General features: G+C 43.1%; 1 protein-coding gene across 1 annotated transcript in view; it reads left to right on the top strand.

Annotated features, from left to right (window-relative positions):
- Positions 1 to 11,982: 11,982 nt before the first annotated feature.
- Positions 11,983 to 24,712, top strand: part of LOC308526429 (semaphorin-4F-like) — a gene marked incomplete at its 3' end in the record, with an annotated part of 29,816 nt that continues 17,086 nt past the window's right edge. The window contains 5 exon segments of the mRNA XM_081101539.1: positions 11,983 to 12,265; positions 15,297 to 15,448; positions 16,051 to 16,110; positions 16,341 to 16,439; positions 21,324 to 21,417. Coding sequence (XP_080957665.1) covers positions 12,121 to 12,265; positions 15,297 to 15,448; positions 16,051 to 16,110; positions 16,341 to 16,439; positions 21,324 to 21,417 — 550 coding nt within the window. The 5' untranslated portion in view covers positions 11,983 to 12,120.

Here is a 24,712-nt window from a genome sequence, read left to right as displayed (position 1 = left end):
CAAGTTTAAAAAATCTTATTTAAATAAGAAAACAATACCTTGAGTCTAAATACTGGTCACCAATATAAACCAATAATCTGTCTGATGGTCCAGTAAACTCCTTGGCTGGAGATAGGAGAAGGTGAAGAAAGGAAAAAACGAAAGTAATGAAAATGTCTATCATGTTCATATTCTTCAGCCTAGTTATCTCCCTCCTAAGAATTTATTTGAAAGAAAATCTTCTTAAGGCTAGAGAAGCTAAGTGTTTGAGGAGCTCCAACATAATAGGGAAGTGGTCAGCTAACCCATAGGGGATACATGCAATGAAATAGTATTCAGTCATCAAAATAACCATTATAAGATTTTAAGGCCACAGGCTTAGAAAGTCATGTTACATAACAATAGTAGAAATTGACCCCCACAAGTATTCCACTTCTGGAAAAGAAAGTTCTTATCATCAGGGCTTGGAAGTAAACATGGATAAAAGAAATTAGTTGTGTTTGGAGGAGAGTAATTAGAATTTTTTTAAATTTAAAAATGTGAAGTTTTTAGACAAAAATGATTTTTAAAGAAAATTGTGCTCCTGGTATATCTGGGTGTATCAGTGGGTTATGCCAACATTGTCTACACCAGCATCAGGCACTGGCCAGATGGGACAGCAGAGCCATCTCCTCTTATAGCTGGGCCCAGACCCAATCTTGGAGCTGCTGTCTTACATTCATAAAACTCCTCCCTCTTCCTTTAGCCTTTAGCCTAGCCTTCTCTCCACTCTCTCCTACAATGTGCAACCTTTAGGGAACAGCAGCACCAAAAAGCCACAGGCACAGTGCACTGCCCTCTTGGCTCCTCTTCAATCCCCAGACTTGCCCTTGTCTCTCATGACACAGCAGGGCAACCCAGCTCATGCAGTTTCCATATGCCGTACTCACATGTTTTTATTGCATTCCCATTGCCCTTAACAAAAGTACTGCCAAATGAATCAATTGAGCAGTACTGGACTTTCTCATATAGAAAGTGATTACTCAAGAAACAGGATGCTGCATTTACTCTTTATATGACCAAATTGCTTTCTACAGTGAGTAATCCAAGTTAAAGTACAAATTTAAAAGCTTCTGAACAAAGCCTAAGAGAGAAGCACAGGGTCATGGACAATTGCCAAATGTAATCCAAGAATGAGGAGTAACCAAATATGGGTTGTAAGATTCTGGGAATTCTCTGGACAATGGTGCTCAGTCAACTTGCAATCATTTGTATAAGCAAAAGGGCACAGAAGGTAGCGATGATATAAAACAGGGAGCGATCCAGGAAAGAATCTTATTTATTGAAGAGTGGGGCTGGAAGGAACTGAGAGCCGACAGGGCTACTGTCTCCTGTCTTTCAGTTGAGGAAATTCAGGGCGGTCAGAGGCCCAGCCAGGATCAGTGGCCCAGCCAGAGACCCAGTGAGCACTCTTTGCCCCTCTGGAATGCATTCTAGAGGGTTTTTCCCCCCTTTATTAGTTTATTTTTTGCTAAGTTAAAACATTTTCATGACTTAAAAGTAAAAATATAAATAGGTGTAATTGAAAAGCCCCCCTCTCACCTCTCATGAAATTTCTTATGTATCTTTCTAGTGACTCTTTGGGAAAATACAAGCAAATAAAAAGTACTAAAAAGTGCATTCTTATTTCCCACTCTTTCTAACACAGTTTTTCAAGGAGATCTTCCCACATCAACGTGTAGAAAGCTTCCTTGTTCCATTTTAAGATACTGAGCTGTAAGGATGTACCATAGTATATTTCACTAGTCCCTATTTATAAATGCTTGGGTTATTTCTAATCCTTGTGTTTACCCTATAATCTGGTATATATGTCATTTCATAGGAATGTAGGTGTACCGTACATGTGGGATAAATTCCCAGAAATGGGTTTGTGTGGTCATCACATGAGTTCTTAGATATTGCAAATTGCCTTCCACATAAACAGAGTAGAAGAGTTAGTCTTTGTTGCAGAGATGTTCCCAGACTAGGTTCTGCTTGGATTGATCTTAAATTTACTTTCATCATTTGAGTAAATACCAGAAGGCATCAACTGAGGGCCATTAGTCCTGAGGCTAACATGCTGGGTAACATGGGGACTTAAAACCTTGGCATAGCTAGTGCATGATATACAGTCCAGAGTATCAGTGTCTCTCACCCCGAATTAGCTCTTCCCTGCCCTTCTTGAGACACCGTTGCTTGAAATGGCCTTGGATGTGGGTTATCAGGTAGTCAGTTCTAATTTTATCCTCAAAGTGATCCTTTGGGATGAGAAGTAGTTACCATGATTTCCACTTGACAGATGAAGAAACCGAGGCACAGAGGGGTGAGACAGCACTCTCTTACTGCCCTCTCCTCTTCTGGAGTGTAACTCAGATGTAAGATTGATGTCTTGATGAACTGGAGAGCATTTTTATTTTATTTTTTTTAGCAATACAAAAGATAAATATTTATTCAAACAAAACTTTTAAGAATGGATTTTACATTCCACTGAGAACATTTTAAGAGGGGAGAATTTTGAGCTGGGGAGATGCAGGTCATGTAGTGAGAATAGTATATTGAAGGCTGGCTCTGGGGTCTGAGCTTAAGCAAGAAGACAGAAACAATCTTTAGTTCAAGTTCACCTTAAAACCTGGTTTGCTGTGTCTTTGATGTTTCCTGAGGCCATGGACTGGCCCTTTTTCATTTTAATACCTGGTAGTTCTAGATGTTTGCAGGGTCTAGAGCAGTGATGGCAAACCTTTTGAGCTCGGCTAGTCAAAATATTGAAAAAACCCTAACTTAACTCTGGTGCCGTGTCACATACAGAAATATTCATAATTTTTTTTGATATTTGCTACCATATTAAAAAATGATTTATATTTTTGATATTTATTTTATATATTTAAATGCCATTGAATAAAGAAAAATCAACCAAAAATATGTATAAAATGAACTAAAACAGAAAAACAATGTACATTTAGGAAAAAATAATAATAAAACAATGATAATCAAATGGTACGAAAACTAGAAATTAATGATTTTTTTGGTGCTGAAGTTTGTCTGCTAATTCTTTGATTGCAGGTTCATACTTGGTGCACTTCAAGGCCAAGTAAGCACCACTAACTTCATCTGTTAGCCAGCTTTTTTTGTTCGTTTTAATACTATTTAATGCTGAGAACACAGTCTCACAAAAATATGTTGATGAAAAAATTGTTAGCAAAGCCATCGCTAGATTTTTTTATGTCGCTAAAAGTGTCAGGTACTCTGTTCCAAGCATTCAAAAAACATGAATGTGCAATTCCCTGAAGTTCTTTAAGAAAGCAGAGTACCAAAAATATCTTTATAGGACTTCACTTGTTGCTTAATCTCCATCTCTAGTGAGCTGTAAAGTTAAAAAAGTGGCTTCAAAATAGAGACAATTTCAGACCCTTGATTCAGGGAATTTTCCCTTACTTTAAAGCTTCCTGAAATTTTTGGTGGCGGTACCTGTTTAAGTGATTCAGTTATTGATGTTAAAATAGTGCCCATGTCAATGCTTCCCATGTGTACATTTATGTTCTTCACTGTAGAAGTTAGTAAAAAGTTGTTTTAATTTTTTAGACAATTATTTAATGTTAGAAAAAAAAGCTTCATTTTGGTGCCAATGCTCTGAAATCATCAGCCTCCTATTCTTCTCCCAGGAGAGCCTTTTTCTAGAATTGAGGAAATCTTTTTCTATTCATGCTTTCCCACATATTCCGCCTCCACCCATAATCTCTCTGGAGCTTATACTTGGAGAAATAAGAGCCAGGAAAGATAGTACAATTGCTCCTTGAACAGCATGGATCTGAAATACATAAATTCATTTATACAATCCCTGTCCCCCCAACCCCCCCACCCTCCAGAAAAATATACAATTGGCCTTCTGTTTCCATGGGTTTTGAATTCACAGATTCAACCAATCTAGGACTGAAGATAGTACTTTCCATCTAAAGTTAAACAGTATTTAACTTTACAGCTCACTGGGAATCTATGGATGCAGAAGGCTGCATTGTTTTATGTCATTTTATATAAGGAACTTGAGCATATGCAAATTTTGGTGTCTGAGGGGGACCCTCCAACCATTTTCAGTGGATGCCAAAGGAGGATTAAGTTTTGGGGGAGTCCAATTTTTTTAAATTGGTTTCTAGAGAGAGAGAGAAAGAAAGAGATAGAAACATCAATATAAGAGACAGAAACATGGATGTGAGAAACATCGATCAGTTGCCTTCTGCATGCACCCTGATAGATGGAACCTGCAACTTGGGTATGTGCCCTGACCAGGAATCAAACTGGTGACCTTTTGCTGCACAGGTCAACACACAACCAACTGAGCCAAACTGCCAGGATGGAGAGTCCAAAATTATGTGCAGATTTTCCATTGCACAAGGATGGGTCCCACTACCCTGAATAGTTCAAGGGTCAACTTTATTTTGCATGCTATTTTGTTTTCTGTCCCACTACATACTTCCCCCGAGGCAGTGCAGGCTACCCCTCAAGTTGGGGTGAAAGGAAAAGGGAAAAAGAAAATGAGAGGGAGAGAAAAAATTTAGTTCACTTCTGGCATCCAGGAGTCTGCATGGTATATTTTCTGGGATTGGGAGCAGTTACTAGCAAGTGGTGATGAGCAATGAGCACTCAGAGGTTTGTTTTATTTTTTTCTCCTTACCTTTTACAAAATTACATAGGAAATAGATATTTGTTGCAGAAACACTTAAATGAACAGATAAAAAGGTGTTAAAGTTCATTTAAAGTAACTTGTAATCTCAGAAATAATCACACTAGTCCAGAGATTTTCAATCTTTTGCATCTCATGGCATACATAAACTAATTACTAAAATTCTGTGGCACACCAAAAAGTAAATTTTTTGCTGATATGACAAAGAATAGGTATAATTTTTTAAAATACAAATTTTTATTGATTTCAGAAAGGAAAGGAGAGGGAATGAGAGATAGAAACATCAATGAGGAGAGAGAGTCATTGATTGGCTGCCCCCTGCATGCCCCACACTGGGTACTGAGCCTGCAACCCAGGCATGTGCACTCACCGGGAATGGAACCGTGACCTTCTGGCTCATAGGTTGACGCTTGACCACTGAGTCATGCTGGCCAGGCGGCATAATTTTGATTCATTCACACTGAGTGGCTATTTTTGTGTTGGCTGTTGTCATTTCTTTATTTTTATTTGACAATCTAAGGTAAAAGAGGTTGGTGCCATGACTAAATAGTCAGGCATTGCATGTTTTAAATTTCTCGTGGCACACACCGGCTGAAAATCGCTGCTAATCCAACACACCACTGACCACTCGATGTGAGACAGCAACACAGCACCGAGGAAGCACTGGAGCCTGTGCACCTCCCCTCCCGGAGCCCCTGAGACGCACAGACTGCTCTTGCAGCTTGGTGGTTTCCGTTTTCCCTGGATGATCATCACGGTCTGACTGGTCTTTGTATTAGATAGAAACCCAACTCACATATTCAAAAATGAATAGAAACAAGATATCTGCTCACATCGTGTAAGTTTAATACCAGCTCAATGTGGGAATACCTCTTAAAGCCTCTGTTTCCTCATTGGAAAATGGTACCATCTTCTTTTGAGGTTATTACAGGGATTGAAAGACATAAGTAATGTGCCTGGTGTGTGGTAACCCCTCCATAGATGGTAGCTTGTATTAGCTGGAATTGAGTAGTATTTGTCTCCTTAGGAGTGGGACAGTTGTGTTGCTAGCATGTTGTTACTAGAGGAAGTTGGAAGGCAGGAAACAAGGGGGAGTGAGGCAGGAGCTTTTATTCTCACACACAGCAAGGATTGCTGGTGTTGACGGCCATGTTGCTGACCTCCTCCTTCACCGTGAGCTGCCCAGGAAGCACCCACAGTGCCCTATTTCTTTTTTGATTTTTTATTAATATGTTTTTATTGATTTCAGAGGGAAAGGGAGAGAGAGATAGAAACATCAATGATGAGAGAGAATCATTGATCAGCTGCCTCCTGCACGCCCCTTACTGGGAATCAAGCAGGAAACCTGGGCATATGCCCTGTCCAGGAATTCAAACGTGACCTCGTGGTCCATAGGTGGATTCTCAACCACTGAGCTACACTGTCTGGGCAGCCCTGACTATTTCTTCTTTTTTTTACTTTTTTTTTTACAAAAAATATTTTATTGATTTTTTTACAGAGAGGAAGGGAGAGGGATAGAGAGTTAGAAACATCGATGAGAGGGAAGCATCAATCAGCTGCCTCTTGCACACCCCCTACTGGGGATGTGCCCGCAACCAAAGTATATGCCCTTGACTGGAATCAAACCTGGGATCTTTCAGTCCGCAGACCGGTGCTCTAGCCACTGAGCCAAACCAGTCACGGCATCCCTGACTATTTCTTGACTAACAGACCAGCCCCTGTAGCTAGAGACCGGGAGAACTCCAAAATGCATCAATCATAAAGAGAGGTTTTGCCACAAATTATCTGGTGAGCTGAGAGCTCTGTGGTTTGAGGTGGGGGTTTCAACCTGCTGGAACACAGAAAATTATGTGTGACATCTCTGACAGTTTAGGTGTTCTCCTTCTAGCATGCGTTCACTCAAACATTGTGTTTATGTCCTATATCTATAATTTGTCTCTTTGAGTCAAATCAAATTCTTTCTTTGAGGGTGGGGGGAGAGAGGATTTAGGGTCTGGTTAATAAAATGTGTAATGACAAACCAACCAAAGTCTGGAAAACCTCTTCAGAAAGGACTACCTTAATCTCTAGTTGTAGATCTTAAACTATTCCTACTAAATATTCAAAGGTTCTCCCCAGTTCAACACGCATCTTTGGAAGAGAAACAAGATGGCGGCATAGGTTAACGCCGGAGTTTGCTGCCTTGAACAACTACTTCAAAAGTGAAACTAAAAAACGGAACGGATATCACCCAGAACCACAGGAACGCTGGCTGAGTGGAAGTCCTACAACTAGGAGGAAAGAGAAACGCATACGGACACTCAGAGGAGGCGCAGTGCTGAAGTCAAATTCTGAGGTGCGGAGTGCGCGGAGTGGGCTGGTGGCGGAGGGCGCGGTTGGTGTTTTCAATCGGGAGGGAGTCGCAGACTCTGAGCTCCAGACCCGGGCGAGTCTTTAGGGACCCAGACTCAAACGGGAGAAGCGGGACTGTCTGGCTTCGGTCAGAGCTAGTGCAGCTTTCTCTCCGAGGTTTGCAGCGGGTGCTGGGACTCAGAGAGGCAGAGACCCTGGGGACAGGACTGAGAGCGGCCATAACTGCTCTCTCCGGCCCACCCTGTTGATCCTGTGCGACTCGCCCCGCCTAAGCCCTGCACAGAGGCATTTGCTGGATAGCCTCAGGCAAAGGCTAGATTAGCACCTCCCTAGAGGACAGAAGTTCTCTCACTGAAGACACAGCTGATTCTCATAAGCCACTTGGCCTGGAGGGCAAACCCTCCCTGGTATTAGCTACAACAATCAAGGTTTAACTATAAGACTGCGCACAAAGACCACTAGGGGGTGCACCAAGGAAGTATAACAAAATGCGGAGACAAAGAAACAGGACAAAATTGTCAATGGAAGATATAGAGTTCAGAACCACACTTTTAAGGTCTCTCAAGAACTGTTTAGAAGCCGCCGATAAACTTAATGAGATCTACAAGAAAACTAATGAGACCCTCGATGTTATATTGGGGAACCAACTAGAAATTAAGCATACATGGACTGAAATAACGAATATTATACAGACTCCCGACAGCAGACCAGAGGAGCGCAAGAATCAAGTCAATGATTTGAAATGCGAGGAAGCAAAAAACACCCAACCGGAAAAGCAAAATGAAAAAAGAATCCAAAAATGCAAGGATAGTGTAAGGGGCCTCTGGGACAGCTTCAAGCGTACCAACATCAGAATTATAGGGGTGCCAGAAGATGAGAGAGACCAAGATATTGAAAACCTATTTGAAGAAATAATGACAGAAAACTTCCCCCACCTGGTGAAAGAAATGGACTTACAGGTCCAAGAAGCGCGGAGAACCCCAAACAAAAGGAATCCAAAGAGGACCACACCAAGACACATCATAATTAAAATGCCAAGAGCAAAAGATAAAGAGAAAATCTTAAAAACAGCAAGAGAAAGAAACTCAGTTACCTACAAGGGAATACCCATACGACTGTCAGCTGATTTCTCAACAGAAACTTTGCAGGCCAGAAGGGAGTGGCAAGAAATATTCAAAGTGATGAATACCAAGAACCTACAACCAAGATTACTTTACCCAGCAAAGCTATCATTCAGAATTGAAGGTCAGATAAAGAGCTTCACAGATAAGGAAAGGCTAAAGGAGTTCATCACCACCAAACCAGGATTATATGAAATGCTGAAAGGTATCCTTTAAGAAGAGGAAGAGGAAGAAAAAGGTAAAGATACAAATTATGAACAACAAATATGCATCTATCAACAAGTGAATCTAAGAATCAAGTGAATAAATAATCTGATGAACAGAATGAACTGGTAATTATAATAGAATCAGGGACATAGAAAGGGAATGGACTGACTATTCTTGGGGGGGGAAAGGGGTGTGGGAGATGCGGGAAGAGACTGGACAAAAATCGTGCACCTATGGATGAGGACAGTGGGTGGGGAGTGAGGGCGGAGGGTGGGGCGGGAACTGGGAGGAGGGGAGTTATGGGGGGGAAAAAAAGAGGAACAAATGTAATAATCTGAACAATAAAGATTTAATTAAAAAATTAAAAAAAAATAAATATTCAAAGGTTCTTAATGTGATAGTTATCAAAACATATCCGAGATGTAATGTACTCTGTTCTAGAGACAAGTAAATGTCAATGTCTCCATCAGAATTTGTGACGAACTAACATACAGATAATCAGATCTGGCTCGAGATGACCTCAGTTGAAAATACAGGCTCAAAAGGGACATGCTGTTTTCATCAATTCCCAGGTTGAGGTTGGTGAGGCCAAAGGGGATTTCTCTTCCTAGGCACTAGGCCTGTAGCCCAAGTAAATTTCCCAAACCGGATAAAGCTGCAGCCCATGTGAATTGCCGGCTTGTGATCCAAGAAGACAGACATTTCCTAAGTATTGACAGCAGTCACAAACTATAGCACCCCACCCAGCCCATATTCCCCCCTCCCAAACTAAAATAAAACTCTTCATTAAAGCCCAACAGCAATTAAATAATTTTTAATCTTCACTCTACATACAAAGGAACCTGAAATTTAGAGCAATATTTAAAGAGAGACACATCTCGCACTAGCCAGTTTGGACCAGTGGATGGAGTGTTGGCTTGTGGACTGAAGTGTCCTGGGTTCCATTCTGGTCAAGGGCACATGCCTAGGTTGTGGGCTCAATCGCAGTGGGGGGGCGTGCAGGAGGCAGCTGATCAATTATTCTCTCTCATCATTGATGTTTCTATCTCTCTCTCCCTCTCCCTTCCTCTCTGAAATCCATACAAAAATAAAAATAGACACATCTCTTATTTCCCCCCCACCAATCCGTTTCCATACCTGGGAATCTTTGTTTAATGTGTCTGCAGGTCTTTGTCCTTGAGAAGAATACTCATTCTGCATCTTCTGTGGCTTCTTCATGTCCCAGTTGTAACTTTAGGAATCCTGATAAGTGCCATCTAGGTTGTAACCTAAAGCCTTTGGGAGGCCCAGGCTTTCTCTGTGTGAGACAGATAATCGGGCCTCATTATCGAACCACTCATTCCCCCTTTGTTGCTCTGTGTAATAGAGAAAGTAGCCTCCTGTCCCTGGACTTGACAAACACGCTGAATGTGAGGGAGGGAGGGAGGGAGAGGGAGAGAGAGAGAGAGAGAGAGAGAGAGAGAGAGAGAGAGAGAGAGAGAGAGAGAGAGAGAGAGACCATAGTAGGCGTGCACAGCAGGGTCCTTCTCCGGCCTTCTCTGTGGTGCTTTCCCGCCAGAGGAGTCATTGGTTTCCCTTTTCAAAGGGGCTGGTCTATTTTGCCTGTCACAAGACAAAGAGAATAGCTCAATGATTTATTTTAATTTTGGGTCAGAATGCAGATGTTCCTGCTCTCGAGAAAGTTCCCAGACCACTTCTACCACAGCCATAATAATTTCTCAAAATTAAGTTTTACTTTTATCCAAGAAGCACATTTAAGATATTTACTTTTATCTATTAATTTTTACTTATGTAACTTTTACATTGTTTAAAAGTTAAACAATGCCAAAAGGCTCGTAAGGAAAAACAGCTATCTCCTAATTTACTTTTTTTTTTTTTTTTTTTAAATTGATTCCAGAGAGGAAGGGAGAGGGCGTGAGAGAGAATCATTGATTGGCTGTTGCCTGCATGGCCCATACTGGGGATCAAGCCCACAACCTGGGAATGTGCCCTTAGTGGGAATTGAACCCAGACCTCCTGGTTCATGGTTTGGCTCAGTGGATAGAGCATAGGCCTGTGGACTGAAGGGTCCCAGGTTCGATTCCTCCCCAGGTTGTGGGCTTGATCCCCAATAGGGGGCGTGCAAGAGGCAGCTTATCAATGATTCTATCTCATCATTGATGTTTCCTTCTCTCAATTCTTCTCTGAAATAAATAAAAATATATTTTAAAAAAAGAAAACAAAAAAAAAGAAAACCACTGAGCCATGCGGGAGGGGCGAGCCTGAGCACTTTTGTCTCCCCAGACTCTCTCTTCATTAAAAATAAAAATTAATGAATAGATTTTTTTTGCAGGCCCTAAAAATTTCACTTTGTTTTCTGACGTAAGAAAAAAAATCAAAACATATTCTTTGATTCTCTAATTTTTTTTCCTGACTTTACAAGAATTTAGAACATTTCTGTGGGCCCCTCAAAGAGTCGTGGGTCACAGGTGCGGCCGCGCTCAGCGTGCCTGACACATGGGTGGCCCAGGGCCCAGGCTTGGGAGAGCCGTCGGTAGACAAGGCATCTGCGGTCCTCTCGTCAGAACCCCCTGCCAGGGCTGAGCCTGCCAGGCTGAGCCGGACCCGCACCCGGTGGGTTTGGGCCTCTGGGCGCCCTCTTGCCCCAGCCTGAGATGCTAACACCGCCTGGGGCGCGAGCCTGCCAAAGCCCAGGTGGCTTCTTGTTTCCCTCGTTTCCTCCCTCGGGTCTCCTTAGCCCTTCTCCTGCCCTGAGGAGTGGAGAAGCGCTGGGGTCCCCACTTGCTGGGGGAAGGCCAAGACCCATCAGCCACCCTTGGGCTCCCCGCACGCACCTGCGCAGTGGAAGGCGCCCCCCTCAGGCTGGCGGCTGGAGGCGGGAGTCGCCTCCAGGTCCAGCTCAGGCTGCACCCCAGGAGCTCGGTCTCCAAGGCCGCGGGGTGGCGGGTGAGGTGTGTGGGTAGAGGTTTGGATCTCCGTGGAGAATAGTGTTACCCCTGACACTTCCTGTCAGCTACCCCCATGGAACATTCCAGTGGTACTTGCATTGTGCTCTTGGCTTTAACCTTTCTCTTCTCCATCATCCACTCACTCACTCACTCATCCATTCACTGAGTCAGTCACTCTTTTATTCAATAAGTATTTGCTGAGGGCGTACTCTGTGCCAGGCGCTGTGCTAGGACTGGGGTACAGTGGACACACACACAATGGCGCCTGCCCTCATGGAAGTCAGAGTTTAGCCTTCCCTTGGGAAGCTCTGGGAAGTCTTTTCAAACCTCCACCATTGCAGGCGGCTCTGCCCCGCGCTCCTCATTCCATTTTCATTCACTTGCTGTAGATTCCGATGGTCCCCTTGACAAAACCCAGCTGGGACAGGAATGCCCGGTCCAATCAGCGGGACACCTGGGTCTCCAACTCTACCTGGTTGGCAGGGAATTTTCCTCTGCTCAGCGCTGGCGCTCACGCAGGAGAGGACACCGCCAGTCCGAAGTGGGGAAAGAACGCCCGCCCACACCTGGGCCTGGCTCCGCCCCCACAGGGTGGGGCACCTCCGCTCCGCCCGCGCTGCACTCAACCCCGATTGGCTGGAGGAGAAAACCAGCACCTCCATTGGTCTCCTCCTGAAGAGGCGGGGCCGGGTGGCGTGTGGTCCGCCCCCCGGAGGCCAAACCTGGCTGCTGAGAAACCAGTGGGACCCAGGCCCTCGGCGCCGCGGCCCTGAGCAGAAACGGTAGGGTGCGCCCACCCGGCGGCCAGGCGGACCCACAGATGCCGGCCTCGGCCGCGCCGCCCCGCCCGGGTCCCGGGCCGCCTCCTGGCTCGCATTTCCCGCTGCTGCTGTTGGCGGTGCTGAGCGGCCCGGTGTGCGGTCTGGTTCCCCGCTGGGTGCCCAGGACCTCGCTTCCCGTCTCCGGTAAGGCGCGGGCGCCCTCGCCCTCAGCCCTTTGCGCCGCACCCAGGCGCCGCCCGCGGGTGCCTACACCTCCTGCTCCCCGGACCCAGGCAGCCGCATCCTGGGCCCCTCCGCGCCGGCCATAACGGCCATCCGCGCCCGAGACCAGGCGGGACTCCCACGCGGTGCTGCTCCATCGCATCCCGGGCCGGGCCTCGCGCCTCGGCCCCCGCGACACGCCCAGGCGGCTCCCGCGGCCCCTTATTCGCAGAACCGCGGGAGGGTTAAGTCCGTCGCGGTGCAGACTTGGGCACTGAGGCCCAGGGCGGGTTTGGGAGTTGCAGGAGGCCATCTGTTCGCAGTTCTCTCTCCCTTATTATCCTCCTACCACACATGCACCTGTGTCGGTCACGCCAGTTTGGTACCCATCCTGGCTTCCAAACCCAGAGATCTTCCATTCCATTCTATTCCACCCACCCATTCTTTTGGTGACCAGCTCAGCATTTCCAACTGCCCACTTCTCAAATTCATTCGCACATCATTCATTAGTTCTATCCCCACCCCCGTTTGTCCTGCCCACAGCCCTAATATTCCCCAACCCACTTCCCAGTTCCCTTCCATCTCTGACACCAGCTCCCATCCCCCCACAATCCGATCTATCACAACCCTAACTTCCTAAGGTTGCCTGCTCTCTCTACCCGTTCCCTCCATTGAATGTTGGGAAACCGCTCAGTGAGTTGACTTAAAATTCTGTTTAAATGATTTTTAAAGTCTCCAGAAAGAAAAAAGGAGGAGGGAGATGTGGTCCTTTCAAAAGCTGGGCAAGAAGCCAGGGGATGCCACAAGGTTAAAAGTGGTCATTAAAGTGAGTCACACTTGCAGCGGTTCTCAACCTGTGGGTCGCGACCCCTTTGGACGTTGAACGACCCTTTCTCAGGGGTCGCCTAAATACATCCTGCACATCAGATATTTACATTACGATTCATAACAGTAGCAAAATTACAGTTATGAAGTAGCAAGAAAAATAATTTTATGGTTGGGGGTCACCACAACATGAGGAACTGTATTAAAGGGTCGAGGCATTGGGAAGGTTGAGAACCACTGCTTTAGAGGCTTTCTGCTGAGGTGGGCATGAGTGTGGCTGTGGGTCTTGTTTTCTTCTCAGTGGGCATTGAGTGTTAGCACTTTGGGCAGACAGAACCAGTGAAGCTGAGAGTACAACCTGTTGGCAAAAGCTCTCAACTAATTGATTTTGATTTAGTCTTAACTGCAGATCAGTGACATACAGGATGTTTTGAGTTGAGAGGACAAATGATTGGAGTGTGGGCTTTCAGGTTGTGCTGGAGCAATAGCCACTACGTAGAGTTGTGATTACCAGGCTGGGTTGATGTCCGGGACCCAGAGAGGTCCAGATGGCAAGGTGAAGCAGAGCTGGGGATACAAAAGGAGGTTGAGGGAACCAGGGCTTATTCTAAGCATGAGAGAGACAGCACAGTCATGAATATGATTGTAGGGAGATGGGTGGGGCTCCGTATATCAGCATATCTAGGAATGAATGGCTGCTGGGCATTCTATCAGTCTTGAGGGTAGCTGAGCAGATGAAACAGGTAGAATAGAGTTGTATTAGTGGGGGCATAGGAACCCCGGAGCCAGACATTGAGCTAAGAAGGTATGCTAACTTATTTGTTATAAGCTTTAAATAGATTAGAGTATATCCCCCCAATTGCTTTCTTTCTTTTATTTTTTTCAGAGAGAGTGGAAGGGAGAGAGGGGGAGAGAGCAAGAAGGAAGCTAGGGAAACATAGATGTGAGAGTGAGGTAAATAGATAAGAATTTTGAATGCTGATGTGAGATTTACAGTAGGTCAAAACAGAGCTCATACTTAAGGAAGGAAGAAAGGAACGATTTGTACTATGTGTCAGATGCTTCCACATGTTATTTCATTTAATTCTCTCAACTACCCTGGATGGTGGTATTTACAGAGGAAAGTAATACTCAGAGAGGGCAAGTAACTTAAGATCATACAGCTGGTAAATGAAAGAGCCAGATTTAACCTTGGGCTGATCCATTTCTAAAGCATATACTCTTGCCCACTGTGGTCTATACCAGTGGTTCTCAACCTTGGGGCCCTTTAATACAGTTCCTCATGTTGTGACCCAACTATAAAATTATTTTCGTTGCTACTTCATAACTGTAATGTTGCTACTGTTATGAATCGTTATGTAAATGTCTGATATGCAGGATGGTCTTAGGCGACCTCTGTGAAAGAGTCCTTCGACCGCCAAAAGGGTCGCGACCCACAGATTGAGAACAGATGCTGTACACCTTTTAGCTTTTTGGATAGAATGGAGGTGGGAGGGATCAAGGGTTGTGGGAGAGAGAAATGGTAGTCTAATGTGTTAGTGAAAAGAATGTAGTATTTCCCTTCTAAGTAAAAGGAAGTTATTATTAAGTAGTTGTTGTTTTTGGTATTTTTTTAAAAGGGAAATTTATAGAGGAGAGTACTTGAAGCTTTTATAGATATTTTCAAATTGTGTGTCATGTTGCTATAAATAGATTTTACAGACTTATATTTCTGTTGTTATTTTTTTTTAATATATTTTATTGATTTTTTACAGCAAGGAAGGGAGAGAGATAGAGAGTTAGAAACATCGATGAGAGAGAAACATCGATCAGCTGCCTCCTGCACATCTCCTACTGGGGATGTGCCCGCAACCCAGGTACATGCCCTTGACCGGAATCGAACCTGGGACCTTTCAGTCCACAGGCCGACGCTCTATCCACTGAGCCAAACCGGTTTCGGCTTCTGTTGTTATTTTAATAAAGTGTTCTATTTTTATAGAAAAAGCATACTTGACTGCATTGTGTGCTAAATATTCTGGCCTCATCGGTTATCTATCTCCGGGAAAGTTACATGGCCTGTCAGGCTCTGTCTTTTCCCCCTGGTGGCTGATGAATAAATGGAAGAACACAAAAATTGGCTCTTTTGGCCTTGTGGACCTAACCCTTCTGAAGTGATGGCTGATATCACTCTTCCCTCTCTTTCTGCCAGAGGCTGACACTTATCTTACCCGGTTCAGCGACCCTCAGACATACAATTACTCTGTTCTTCTTGTGGATCCTGATTCCCATACACTTTATGTCGGCGCCCGGGACACCATCTTCGCTTTATCTCTGCCCTTCTCAGGGGAGAGACCTCGAAGGGTGAGAGATGAGAATGGGGAAGACCCCAGAGCACGTGATTAGATCATGGTTTTATGGGAGGTCAGGGAGGGGGGTTGTGGTAGGCAGTGAAAGGTTAGTGAAAATGCATAGGGGAGGACATCAAGTACATTATCCCAGCTGAGGGCGTTTGGGGGGTCATGGTGATGGGGGAGGGTATGAGGCAGGTTCATATGACAGGAGGAGGCCATAGTGACCAGTTTTTAGGTGATAGTGGGCAGAGAAATACTTTGAATCACATTAATCTAGGACAATAGCTTTCAAACTTCTTTGATCAGCCCTTAATAAGAAATATATGGTATATTTTGACTCTGTACACAAAGTGTGTACTTGAACCAGTATCTACTCTCCTATATGAGATACATTCAGATATATTTTGTTAAAAGTAATGTTGGGTATGATTTCACAATTGATTTTATTACTCATGAATAGCTGGGTACCTCCAGTTTTAAAAACAGTGCTCTGGGGGTGAGGGGTGTCTCTGCAGTTCCCAAATTGATGGAGGTTGTGAACTGTGTTATCTACCCTGACTTGGGAGGACTTCAGGGAGAATCAGGGGGAAATGGTCATTCCTCCTTTCTCAGATTGACTGGATGGTGCCTGAGGGAGAAAGACAGAACTGTAGGGAGAAAGGCAAGGTGGAGGTAGGTATAAATCTGGGCCCTGTCCTGAGTGTCAATTGTAATGTTGGCCCAGCCCTGACTCTGTCAGTCCCCTGCAGTGCTGCCATCCCAATGGGCCCAGGCAGGAACTCTAACACCATGTCATTACCCATCATTACTGACCCCAGAGCTGCATCTAACTGGCATGACAGTACCCTACCTTTCCTTGTACCTGCTGCTTCTGATTCTCTCTAACCATCTTTGACCCCCAGGATGAATGTCACAATTTTGTCCAGATTCTCACCATTGCCAATGACTCTCACCTCCTCACTTGTGGCACCTTCTCTTTTGATCCGAAGTGCGGGTTTATTGTGAGTGACAGGGGTGGGAGGATGGGAAGGGTCATCTGTGAGTGACTATGATGGGGGGCATGCTTAAGGCAATTGTTGTGCATGATAAGCATTGGGGGTGAGGGATGTCCTCACAGGGTGGAGCCTTTGCCACTGGAGGAGGTACGAAAGGGTGGGGAGGGAAGTTGTCTGTAGAAGGTAAGTTATCCAAAGTCTAAAGGGAGATGTAGTGGGACAGTGAAGGAAGTTAGGGATGCTAGCTGAGCTGGGGAGAGGAGAAATCCAGGAGAAACTTCAGAGCTAGTAACTCACGTTTCCCTTGTCCTATGTATGCTTTGTCCAGGAGCCTGGGTCCATTTGTTAATCAGCACTGTCCATGCCTGTTTCTTCCTCCCATGGCATGTAACTCTCACCACCTTCTCCCATATCCACTGCCGACTTCACTGTACGTGGGCTGTGACCCTCTCCTCTCATGAGCTTCTGAGGTCACTGCCCACTAATTAGCATCTGCTGGCACCATACTCTGGATCGATCTTGCCTTCAAGGTGGCTGCTCTGTCAGCCATGTTTTCTTCCAGGTCCTGTTCATTACTGCTGAAGCCCTGGCATTTCCACCCTCACACCCTGGCAGGTTTGGTACATATTTACCCTTAGTCACATCTAGGCTGGTCCTGGCAACAAAAGTCCCTGGGACTGTGATATCTCAGGAAGGGTTTTGATGTTTTTGAATCCTCATCTTTTCCCATCAGTTATCCAGTAGTCAGTCATTGGTCCTCTGGTAGCTCACCTTTGTGACAAGGCCCTAGGATGAGTTGAAAGCCTCACACATCCTTTGCCTCCGGTGACTTCCCTTCCTACTCCATGAAGCAATAGGGGGGAGTGCAATGACTCCTTTTCCTCACCCTAATCTTTAACTTCAATCTTGACTTCACCCTTCTGAAATCTTCAGTAATCCTTGCCACCTGGGTCTAGTCCAGCCGTGGGCAAACTATGGCCCGCGGGCCGGATCCCGCCCGTTTGAAATGAATAAAACTAAAAAAAAAAAAGGACCGTACCCTTTTATGTAATGATGTCTACTTTGAATTTATATTAGTTCACACAAACACTCCATCCATGCTTTTGTTCAGGCCCTCCGGTCCAGTTTAAGAACCCATTGTGGCCCTCGAGTCAAAAAGTTTGCCCACCCCTGGTCTAGTCAGTGCTTATCTCCAAACCTCTCTCTGTTAAAGGCCATCCTGATATCTCTGGCTTAGAATGCTATAATTGTATATACTCAATTATATATACTCAATTGTATATATACTCAGTTATATATACTCAATTGTATATATACTCAATTATATATACTCAATTGTATATACTCAATCCCTGTGGGCTGCCCTTGGGCTTATGCCAAGTCCTTTTCATAATGCAAATGATAGGCTCCCTGCTGGGTGTGGATAGCTCCCTCATCTTGTCATCCTGGGAAGGTTTCCTAGGGCAGGTGGTATTGAAAATCTCTATATTTTATCAGGTAATATTGATTCTATAGTTTTCCAATAGTCCTCACAAAACTCACAAAGTAGCAGTAGAATTGTCATTGCCATTTTTGTCCTTTTTGAGTCTGTGCAGGCTTAGGGAGCCCATGGGTATGAATATCAACCATGGCTTACAGAGAATAGACTTACTCCCAGCTAATCTCCCAGGGTCTTCTATTCTTCCTTGTCTCTCTGAGGTGGGACCCTAATGGTTGTTAGGTATCCAGACAGAAAATGCTCTGGACATACCTGTCAGGATTGGCGTGACTTGGACCCCTGTCAACTCTCAAGGAACATCAGCACCCAGAGCAAAATCAGGGTTCTGTGTTCTGCAGCCCCATTTCTTTCAGCTCTTCTTCTGTACCTTCTATCTAGCAGGCTCATGAAATGAAGGACTGTCGTTTTGTCGAGGCTTGTTTTAGGAGAATATAGGGCACAAAAAGATCAGCTGTGTTAACCCTTCAAGCCACATACCAAGATAACCCTCTAGACTTTCTGGATTCTCTCTTCTGCTTTTACCTGCCTGTCTTATCCTGTCTGCCCATGCCCATCTGCTTGAACAAGTTCTTGCTTTATCCTTAATTCTGAAACTCCCATGTTCCAGACTGATGACTTTGAGACTATTCATATCTATTTTCTGAGAGCTTTGATTAGCTAGCTGCTCCAGACACAACAGCTTGCTCAGAGAAATGAAGGTTCTTACAAAAGGAGTTCAAGCACTGGACCTATCAGTTCCAGCAATGTGGAGTGCTGCCTTTCAGTGATAGCTCATTAGCTTTTGGAGGTCAATGTTTTAATTTGTTTTGTTGAGGGAACTCCAGCATTTAACTGAGAAAAATGTTAGACTCACATTACAACAAGACTTCACATTGAATTGAGTATCTGCTTTATCCCAGACTTGGTACTGGGTATTTGACATTCATGATTGAGTTTAATTCTCATTACCCCATTATAATATTTAGGTATTATTTCCTTCCATTTTACAGTCAGTGGAACCTAAGTTCAGAAAAGTTAGGTACCATGTCTAATATGATATATCTTGCAGAGGCAGAGCCAAGATTCAAACCCAGGTTTGTCTGGCTCTGCTCCACTACTCCCACCCTTTAATCCAACCTGCAATACAGAAGTCCTGACCTGGCTTCAATTTCTTGTGACAGTTGACCTGTTTCATGTAACACGGACATCTCTCCCCACCCCCATTCCCACCCCAACCACCTGGGAAAGGCCCTTTGCCAAGACAGAAGGATGGATTCCAGCCCCACAGGTCAGTGAGAGCCTTCCTACCTAGCTCTGGGACTTGCCTTCACCACAACTGATATGCTCATTCACACAATTATGATACAATGAAGAAGCTCTACATTCAGAGATAGAATGTAATAGAGTGGTCTGGCCCCTTTGAGACCCTATTAAATGCAATTTTGAACATACAGTAATCATAACCTGTTTAGTTAATAGGAGGCTCACTTGCTCAAAGGCTATAAACCTAGATAACGTAATAATGCTATTTGGGGAAACTGAAAGAGGACTAGTTTTGATGAGTTTGCAGTGCCTGATGAGCCATCTCTGTGAGGAAGTCCAACAGTCAAGTGCAAATGTGGACTAGAGTTGGAAGACCTGAGACTTGGAGAGTTTGGGGAATGATTTGCATAGACCTGGCTGACAACATAATTAAAGTATATGTGAAAAGGACTAAGATTTTGTTTTTTAGGGTTCATAGTTAGGGGCTAGAAAGAAGAAGAGAAACAAACAGAGGAGATAGAGAAACAACAATTATATAGGAGGAGCGACTCTAGGAAGGTATAATTTGAAGAAAGTCAAATAAAATATTTCAAGGGGGAGAGTGAGTCAAAAGTAGCACAAAGTTACTAAAGATTAAAGAGAATGAGAATTGAGAAAAGGCTCATCTTTTCTGTCTTTGGTGAAATGTAAGGGAGTAGTTTCTGGCATAGAGATGGGAAAACATAATTTGTTTTCTAGGAGTAACAGGTGATCCAGGTTTGGTTAGAAGAAAGAGTTCCTTTTAAGAAGTATTAGAGAATAAGTAATTTGGCCTAAAGTGTTTGTACTCCAGGCAATGGTGAGCCATTTTGTCATTCTCTTGCTCAAAAATTAGTCAAATCAGTGACTGATAGACTAGGAATATTATTCTGGGGTGGATATGTAGAGTAAATTGAGGATGATGGTAGGCAGTGTGGCAGAAAGGGGGTTACTGCCATATTTGGGGTTAGAGGGGACATAGCAGGTTTTAACCATGTCCCTAAAGTGCCCACACAACTTGGTAATCTCTTACTGAACTGTCATCTTTCTCCTCAGGCTAGGATGCTCCCACTGCCACACAGGTAAGGTGCTTAGTCCTCCATTCCAGAAAACTCTTTGACCCAGTATTCACTTTTGGGAATCTCATATGACATCTGATTTTAACAGGCTTTGTCCAAGACTCTCTCCATAAAATAAAATATTGTTTGCCAATTACAGCAAATACATAAGCAGTCAGAATGGGCCAGTAGTGTACTTATACTCAGGGGACATATATCTGCATTGCAGCTCCAACTACCGTCCAGGATATTAGGCTCCAGCAACACCATCTGTCCACACTGGTTTGTGAGCCAGAGATATCCTGACACTTCCATGCCATAACATTGATTCCCAACCAGCCACGGTTAACATTTCCTATTAGTCCTAGGTTGAATCATCCTTGATTTCTATTTTTAGTTATCTTGAAGCCTCTCTTAGTGTATGATGCCTAGCTGAGGTCACTTCTGGCTGGCTCTTACACCCTTCGCCCACACCCATGTCATTCCTCTTGGAGTCTCTGGATGAGGAAGGCATTAAATTAGCAAATCCTCAGATTCTGACTTGAGCTGAAGGAGATTCTCTTCCCCCTTCTCTGTATCCTTGACTCTGGTGCTATCTTTTATCCTTGGGGTAGGTGTGGAGAAAGGATGGCCCTTCTCTTTAGATTCCTGGGCTTCAGATGGTCCTGTATCAGTCTCTTCTTTAATCTTCCTAAGGGCTTCAGACTTCAGCAGGCCTGCTCTCATCCTCCTTGTCCTTTAGCACATTCTCCAGCCAGTTGCAAACCCTACAATTTCAGAGGAAAGATCTGTCATTCAGCCTCTCCGTGTCATCTAGGGACATCGGAGGTGCTCCTTCATTAGAGCATGTGGTGGTTGGGTATTAGGGGATTGAAGGAAGAAGAATAAACTAATGAAAAAGGTATGGCAGAGATGGGAAATGCAGGATTGGGCAGAGAAATCAGGAGTAACAGACTGGGAATATGGGGATGGTAGCACAGGAATGGAAACTGGGCTTTTCCTTCATCTGAACATCTTTGTGATTTTCATCAGGAACCCTATGACACTAAACCAATTGCCCCCTCTGGTCTATAGGCCGTGTCCAGTTTCCAGCAAGTTGAAGGAATTGAGAGTGGCCGGGGGAAATGTCCATTTGGACCAGCTCAGCGGTCAGCAGCTGTAATGGTTGGTGAGTGGGAGAGATAAGAACCTGTGACTTCTTGCTATAATTGCTGCCTTCCCCACCCCTGCTGTTGGAATTTCTGTGTCCTTTTTTCGTTTCCTAGGAATGTCTATTATTCCCATGTCTCTTTCTAGCCTTTCCTATTCTCCCCAGCAAATGTGTTTCCTCTGCTAACCTCATTTCTCCCCTCTCTCCATTTTATTTCTGTTCATAAGAGGACTCTGCTACAATGCATATTGTAATACACTTGGAAAAAGTATAAAGAACATATGAAGTCTTCTAGAACAGAACAGTTCAAAAGAACTTTGTGTGATGATAGGAATGCTCTGTATCTTTGCTGTCCAAAAGTAGCCACTAGCTACATGTGGCTATTGAGCTCTTGAGATATGACTAGTACGACTAAAGAAAAGGGTTTTTGGTTTATTTAATTTCAGTTTAAATGTAAGTAGTCACATGTGTATAGTCGCTTCTATATTAGCAAAGGTCTAGATTATCTACTCAGAAAGCCACTGTTAATATTTTAAGATATTTCCTTTTAGCCTGTTGTAATGTGTATGCAAGCGCATATTTGACTGGCTAGTCCTTTGTAGCTCAGATGAATCAGTAATGACAATTCAGTAAGTTCCTGCTGTTACTTTCTTTGAACAAGCCATATACAGTTGCTCAAGTGTTGAGTGGTTCTTTCTGGAGAGTGACTGCTTAATTCTTTGGTAGCCACAAAGTGAATTGTTTGTGCCCCACACAGTGTGTATTTTAGAATAGAAGACTCCACATGCACCCTCCAAATTCAGTGAGGATCTAGCCATTTTCTCATGATAGTGTTAAACAAGCAGGTTAGTAGATATTTTATGTGTGTGTATATTAGAAAACTTTTAAATGTCATGCTACATGGGTATAATTTTGAATTCTGTTATGTAACTTTATATCATAGGCATTTCTGTATAATTTAAAAATTCTTTGTAAAGAGAATTTTTTTTTAAAATATATTTTATTGATTTTCCACAGAGAGGAAGGGAGAGAGATAGTTAGAAACATCGATGAGAGAGAAACATCGATCAGCTGCCTCCTGCACATCCCCCACTGGGGACGTACCCGCAACCCAAGTACATGCCCTTGACTGGAATCGAACCCGGGACCCTTCAGTCCACAGGCCGACGCTCTATCCACTGAGCCAAACCAGTTTCGGCTGTAAAGAGAATTTTTAATGACATCATGTTATTACTCATCCTGTAAACATACGGTAATTTAATGAAGCAACTGCAAATAATTTCTATAAATTAATTTTATGTTAAGTTTTTGCTATTATCCATTAATACTGTAATGAACACTTTTGTCTATAAATATTTGTCCTTCTTTTAGATTGTCTCCTTAAGATTTGTGGACAGAGATAACTATACCAAAGGGTGTGAGGATTTTATGGCTCATTATCTGTTCCTAATTGGGTTTTTAGAAAGAGTGCACCAATTTACACCCTAAATCAGCAGTAAATGAGAGTGCTTTTTTTTCCACATAAATTTCACCAAAATATATTGTTGTCACTTTAAAGGATCTTTGAGTCCTGACTGATGTGGCTCAGTTAGTTGGGTGTCACCCTGTTCACCAGGAGGTTATGGATTGGATTCCTGGTGAAGGGCACATGCCTTGGTTGCAGGCTCGATACCTGGTGGGGTTGTGATGGAAGCAATCAATGTGCTCTCACATCGATGTTTTTTTTTTTTTCTCTCTCTCCTTGTGTGTCTCTCTCTCCAAACCAATGAACTTATCTAAAAAAAGGAAAAAAAGATTGTTGACTAAAATAGTACCTTGTTTCAATTTGTATTTCTTTGAATATTAGTGAAGTTGAACATTTTTCATGTGTTAGTACTATTTTGATTTCTTTTCTCAGAAGTCCTCTGCTTACTTTCTTGGGTCAATTGCCAGGTAGGATATTAAGGTTTCAATCTACATATTTTCCTTTCTAATTACATTTTTTAAGCGAAGTCCTTCTTTAGTTAAAGAGCAGATAAAAACTTTTTTCTTAAACTCTTTTCCACAAGCACTTAACATTTTGATTTTTTTAAAACTTATTTTGATGAATGACATGAGATGGAGACCTAAATTAATTTTTCCCAACTAGCTAATCAGTTGACTCATTCATCATACTGTTTTTTCTTTCTTCACTGACTTTAGCTATGAACTTTGTTATAAAGTTAATTTTTATCTATACTTTTGTATAATATTTTATGAAAAAAATTGGAATGTAAGATCTAACATAAATTTTTTCTTATTTAGGACTTCATAGGAAAAGTCATAAAAGCTATACAAATTAAATAAATTTTAGTGAGCTAATTAAGGACTTACTTTTTTTGAAAAGAAATAACATGTTCTGAAAGTGAACATAAGTATATATATATGATAAATACAATATTTGGGTTGGGTTACCATTTCTATCATTCATCAATAGTTGATATTGATGAGACCTTTTTTATACTCAAACATATTTTAAGGAATAGTTAATCGATATATTATTTTTCTTGACTTTCTATCAAGCATGTGTGGCAAAATTCTGAGCCAGTCATTGGCAACATTAAGAGATAGTGATGGTGAATGTCTCTTTTTTTTAAAAAAAATATATATATTTTATTGTTGAGAGTATTACAGACATTTCCCATTTGTGAATTTCTTTAAAAAAAAAGATTTTAGATTGATTTTTAGAGAGAAAGAAAGGGAGAGGGAGAGAAACATCAACGTGAGAGAAAAACATCAGTCAGCTTCTGGGGATTAAGGCTGCAACCCCAGGCATGTGCCCTGACTGGGATTCAAACCAGAGACCATTTGGTACATGGGATGGTGCTCAATCAACTGAGCTACACCAGCCAGGGCTGTGAATGTGTCTTGATTCTACATAATTGCTTATCAAACACATGATGTCTCTATTGCAACAATCTAAAATCATCATTTAACATACTTTCTTTTTTTCAAGCAGTAAACTTTAAGTACATTCAACCTTCTGCTTGTAATTTCTCAGTGTTCCAGTCAGCCAGTGAATTTGCATTAGCATGTGGTTCAAGGGCACAGATTTCTTAAAGGAGATCATTGCATGATAAAGAAAAATTTCAAAAAGGAGTAACATCTTCAAAAAGGTTTCAAGTTTTCTTTCCAAATAATGAAGTTGTCTTTTCTTCCAGATAATGATGTTGGCTTTCATCTGATAATTGATGGAAGTGATCAGAAATCACGTTCTACCAGTTAACATACAACCTCCATGTCTCTTTCTGTCTCATTTCTATGTCATAGTCAATACCAATATAAATTTTTCTGT

This window comes from Myotis nattereri (genome assembly GCF_964212035.1).
Source record: "Myotis nattereri genome assembly, chromosome: 10".
NCBI lineage: Eukaryota > Metazoa > Chordata > Mammalia > Chiroptera > Vespertilionidae > Myotis > Myotis nattereri.
Note: the sequence above shows the minus strand (reverse complement) of the source record. Positions and strands in the feature narration are given on the sequence as shown.